Raw genomic sequence first — 4,671 nt, forward strand, 5'->3', positions numbered from 1 at the left:
ACCAAAATAAAGATCACTAAAATACCTCTATGTACAACATGGACTTCTATCTAGATTTCGCTTTTACCCTTAACACCGGTGTATGGTGGGAACACTCACGAACTTCTGGAGTATTAAGTTATTACCGTCGATTGTGTTGGTTGAACGATCTGTACTTATTCCACGGTGCCATAAAAGAGCTCTTTCTTTTATTGCACTTGTTTATCGCTTTATGTAATGAGCTATAATAGAACATTCACCATACTTCTCTTCAAATGATTTCTATGACAACGCTCATACACGCACAACATGTTGCCAATAAATTTTTTCTTTGAAACTACTAAAACTCATTTCATGATAAAAAAATTAAAATAATATATGCAGTTGAAATTTACAAAAATGTTTACATTTACAACATATGAGTAATGTATTAGTTGTTTAGCATACTCCTTCCTCAGTTAACATCCAGCACCTTAGTCCCGCCAATGCCGAGGTCCATTGGTGAGTTGATTTGTGATGTCACACATTAATGATCTATCAACTATGGCTCTTTGCCGTAGTGTTTTTTTTTTGTGGGTGACCGTAGTGTGTGTTGGGTGAACTATTTGTGTAAATTTCAAGCTAGGCAAGCTTATTTCTATTGTATTTGTTTATCACATTATGATGTGGTTTGTATAGAATATTGAGGCTTCTTCACAACTCACAAGGATTAGTTACATCAATCTACATTAGTTGAGCACTATCGGAATGACCAGCTATGCCGACGACCTAGGCCCGAACCCCGTCGGCATGGCCTCGCCGGCATACTCCAGCGCTGGCAGCTTCCGTACGGTTCTCGACATCGCTCCATCTCCAACAAAAATATGGCCCTGACGGCAGCTGACGGAGCCGTAGTCAAGTCCACCGAACCAGGGGCCGCCACGTGTCGGCTGTATGTCGACGCCCAGGCTGTCGGCACAGATTCCCACATAGTATAGCAACAGAATCCTTTCAAGATTCTAATTAAAGACCATATATTAGTTGTGATTTTAACAATGAATAAGAATCTATATGCAAAAGTACATGAGATCACATTTCTAACACATTCAAAAATAAAAATAAACTGATATTCATAATCTATGAAAAATTCTACCCCAAATCGATATATAATTTGTGTATGTTCAAATTTAGACAAGTCAGATTTAAATTAAACAAATTTTATCTAAAAAAGAAAATGATCTAAAATAAAAATATATACATATAATCTATGCCGACGGCTGCCATCAGGGCGCCAACATTGATTTGATGGTGTCAGCCGACCATCGCAGATTGGGTCGCCAGGGCCGCTTATATACTGACGGCAACCGTCGGCATACATCAATCTGTGCCGACAGCCACTGTATGCCGACGACGGCCGTCGACATAGATGGTGATGTGCTGATGGTTTTTCCTAGGCCGTCATCATAGATGGATATGCGGACGGCCCTGCAAAAGGCCGTCGGCATAGAAAAGGCCATCGGTATATTAGGTTTACTCCTAGTGGAGGAAGCAGAAGAACAAGTAAAACCAATCAAATTCCGTGAGAATACAAATTAGTGAATGCAACAATTACACACATACATACATATAGACCACCATCCAACCCATCCTACACGTCCTCACGGTACAAGGCTAGAAGACTGTACTAGCTAACATTTGAGCTATCATAGGTATCATCCATCCATTAATTGATCAATGGATCATGAACATATAACGTGTACGCATGCAAAGAAAAAGAAGAAAAATGGTATGGGTGGATCATGTGGCTACGCCGGGATGGTGGGTAAGGTCGAAAGGAACTGCTCCACCTCGTAGTTGGTGTCGGCGTCGAAGACCCTGAGGCACATGGGCGGTTCCACGTTGCCTAGCGACAGCAATGACGATGGCAATGACCAAATCCCATCGCCGCAGATGAGCCCCGACGCCACCGCCGGCGCGAACATCTGCGCGTGCAGCCTGTCGGACTTGGACCACATGTAGAGTATCAAGCTCCCCACGCACATGTCGATGGTGAAGAAGGAGCCGAGGAAGAAGGGCACCGCCATGCCGAGCGCGCTGGGTATGTAATCCCTGATCCACCATGTTTTGTTGTTGGCCACCTCCTTGAGCGCGCAGATGGCGATGGCGAGGATGAAGAAGGCGGCGCAGAACCTGAGGCAGTACTTGGGCAGCTGGTCCCAGCCGTTGGTGCCGAGGAGCGCGATGCCGCGGTAGATCTTGGCGTAGGGCGCCGGGTAGCCCTCGTCGTTGCCGATGTCGTAGGCCTGGTAGAAGATCCAGAAGACGGTGGGGGAGATGATGCAACCGATCCCCGTGCCGATGACCTGGCTCACGAACATGGCGCGCGGGGAGGTGAGGGTGAGGTACCCCGTCTTGAAGTCCTGGATGAGGTCGGAGGCGGTGGAGACGATCCCCATCATGAGGCCACAGGCGGCGAGGCCGGCGATGACCCCGCCGTCCTTGGCGCCGATGTTGGCGCCGAAGATGAAGATGGCGAGCTTGCCATAGCTGCTGGAGAGGGACCAGTCGGTGAGGCCGGTGCCGTAGGCGTTGCAGAAGGCGAAGATGGGCGCGACGACGTAGGCCCAGACGACGTGCTTGGGCTTGAGCTGGCGGAAGATGTGCGGGATGGCGAGGACGGAGATGCTGGCGAGGGCAACGTAGGCGCCCACGGCGACAACGGTGGGGATCTGGTCCTTGAGGAAGATCTGCGTGCGGCGGCGGTCGTCGAAGCTGAGGGCCTGCCTCTCGTTGGCGCCGGCGAGGCCGGCGCCGGCGAAGGGGACCCCCGCGGTGTTGGCCTTGGCGCGGCCGGTGCGCTTGAGGTACATGTCGTAGGAGGTGCGGAACAGGATGGAGAAGAAGTTGAAGAGGCCGTCGCCCATGATCATGGCGATGGAGATGAAGACCTGGTAGCCGTTGAGGCCGTGGAGGCTGCTGTTGGGGAGGTTGGCGTCGTACCAATCCCCCCTCTTGCTCTCGATGAAGGGCCACATGATCCCCCAGGAGATGATGCTCCCGATGAGAAGCGAGAAGTTGATGATGTAGGGGCAGATCATCCCCACCCCGACGTACGTCGCCGAGAAGTCGAAGTAGAAGCGGCGGTTGTAGGCCTCCATCCCGAACGTCGGGAACGAGCCGAAGCCGCACGAGTTCCCCGCCGTGTAGAACCACTGGAACATGGACCACAGGAAGCTCCCTAGAAACGACTTGAACAGGATCGACACCTGCTGCCTGCCATTGCAAACATCGAACAAACATAGATATATGTCTACACCCGCCATTGTCGATCGTTGCCGGAGAAGAAGAAGAAGAAGAAGAAGAAGAAATTGGTTACGTACTTGGCCTGGATGGCGCCTTGGGGCGTGTGGAAGCTGTTGATAAGGTGGGCGGTGGCGGAGCCGGAAGGGTAGGTGAGGCGGTAGCTAATGATCATGATCTTCCTGAGCGGCACGATGGAGAAGAGCCCCACGAAGCTGACGAGGAAGAGGTAAGCCATGACGCGCCACAGCGACGGCTCCTCGACGTTCATGGTGTTGTTGGCCTCGTCGAAGCCCTTGGCGATCTTGCGGCTCATGCCGAGGATGTAGGTGCCGAAGCCGCCGGAGAAGGCGATGCTGGAGCAGGAGATGACGCAGGTCTGCACCACCGTGTTCTCCTGCCGGGTGAAGGGCCGCGGGAAGACGCCGCAGCGCTCCAGCGCCGACGTCCACGTCTTCATCATGAAGAAGGCGAGCAGACCCGCGGAGACGTTGAGGGACGGCACGATGCCGGAGGTGATGTTGAGCTTCATCACGATGAAGCTGAGGAAGGTGCCCAGCCCCGCGCTCACCACCACGGCGCGGACCGTGATCTGCTCGTTCCACGTCGGCAGGGTCTTACCTTCGAACGCCTTCTCCAACGAGATCGCCTCCCGCGGTGGCACCGGGGCCGGCGCCGGCGCCGGCGCGGGGGCGGGGGCGGGGGCAGAGCCCTCCGCTTGCTCCATCATAGATCACCTCCGGCTCTTCTCCCACGACGCCGGCCGCCCACCTGCCTGGTTGTTGCTACAATCGATGGATATATATGTGGACGCGCAAATTCTTGGTGTCTTCTCGATGCAAATTGAAATGCGATGTGATGGATGCAGTAATCCGGCCGGCCTCCTCGAGATCGACCGATCTTGTCGACGGAATTATGATTTCCCCTCTCTCTAGCTGCCACGGAGGGGCGCCGGAGATGGAGGGGATCGATGGATCGAAAGAGTGATTAGTCTTTTTTGCTGCTAATTATGATTGTCGATCGCTAAGAGAAGAGAAATTAGGTGTGATGGACTTTCGTGTGGTCGTGCTGTGAGGTGAAGCAGCGGGTGGTCGACAGGCCATCTCGTGCGCGCGCCAACGCCTAATTTTGGCAAAAATACACGAGCGTCTATTAAACAGGTGCCTGAAAATTTTTTAGTGAGAATCGAAAACCTAGAGCGTCGGATCAGCAACCAACAGCCAACAGCCATCCGATGTGCCAATGTTCTTATTCCTCCCGCGCAACAGTTCCCCGGACCACCCAGCCCTAAACGACTGCTCCCATCCCCATGGCTGGTTGTGCCGCCGCGCCCGCCATACCGATCTTGGCCTCCGCCCATCGCCGGGTTGTCGCCGCTCCCGCCTTCCCTTGGGCTCCACCCACCGTCGTGTT

The 4,671-nt window shown here is 52.9% G+C and overlaps 1 protein-coding gene across 1 annotated transcript; it reads right to left on the bottom strand.

The window, feature by feature from the left end:
• Positions 1 to 1,553: 1,553 nt before the first annotated feature.
• LOC123133380 (probable metal-nicotianamine transporter YSL8) lies at positions 1,554 to 4,282 on the bottom strand. Its single transcript, XM_044552882.1, has 2 exons — positions 3,339 to 4,282; positions 1,554 to 3,231 (listed from the first exon to the last, which is right to left on the bottom strand). Exons 1-2 carry the CDS (start codon positions 3,986 to 3,988, stop codon positions 1,764 to 1,766), a joined length of 2,118 nt encoding a protein of 705 aa, XP_044408817.1. The 5' UTR covers positions 3,989 to 4,282; the 3' UTR covers positions 1,554 to 1,763.
• Between the last annotated feature and the right edge of the window lie 389 nt (positions 4,283 to 4,671).

The sequence above is a fragment of the Triticum aestivum genome, chromosome 6B (genome assembly GCF_018294505.1).
Source record: "Triticum aestivum cultivar Chinese Spring chromosome 6B, IWGSC CS RefSeq v2.1, whole genome shotgun sequence".
Lineage (NCBI taxonomy): Eukaryota > Viridiplantae > Streptophyta > Magnoliopsida > Poales > Poaceae > Triticum > Triticum aestivum.

What these genes read in the sequence shown, in the direction of transcription:
- LOC123133380 (XM_044552882.1), bottom strand. Translation starts at nt 3,988, where the DNA reads ATGATGGAGCAAGCGGAGGGCTCTGCCCCCGCCCCCGCCCCCGCGCCG. An exon ending in CAAGGCGCCATCCAGGCCAA is followed by an intron (nt 3,232 to 3,338) that starts GTACGTAACCAA and finishes TTGCAATGGCAG; the next exon opens with GCAGCAGGTGTCGATCCTGT.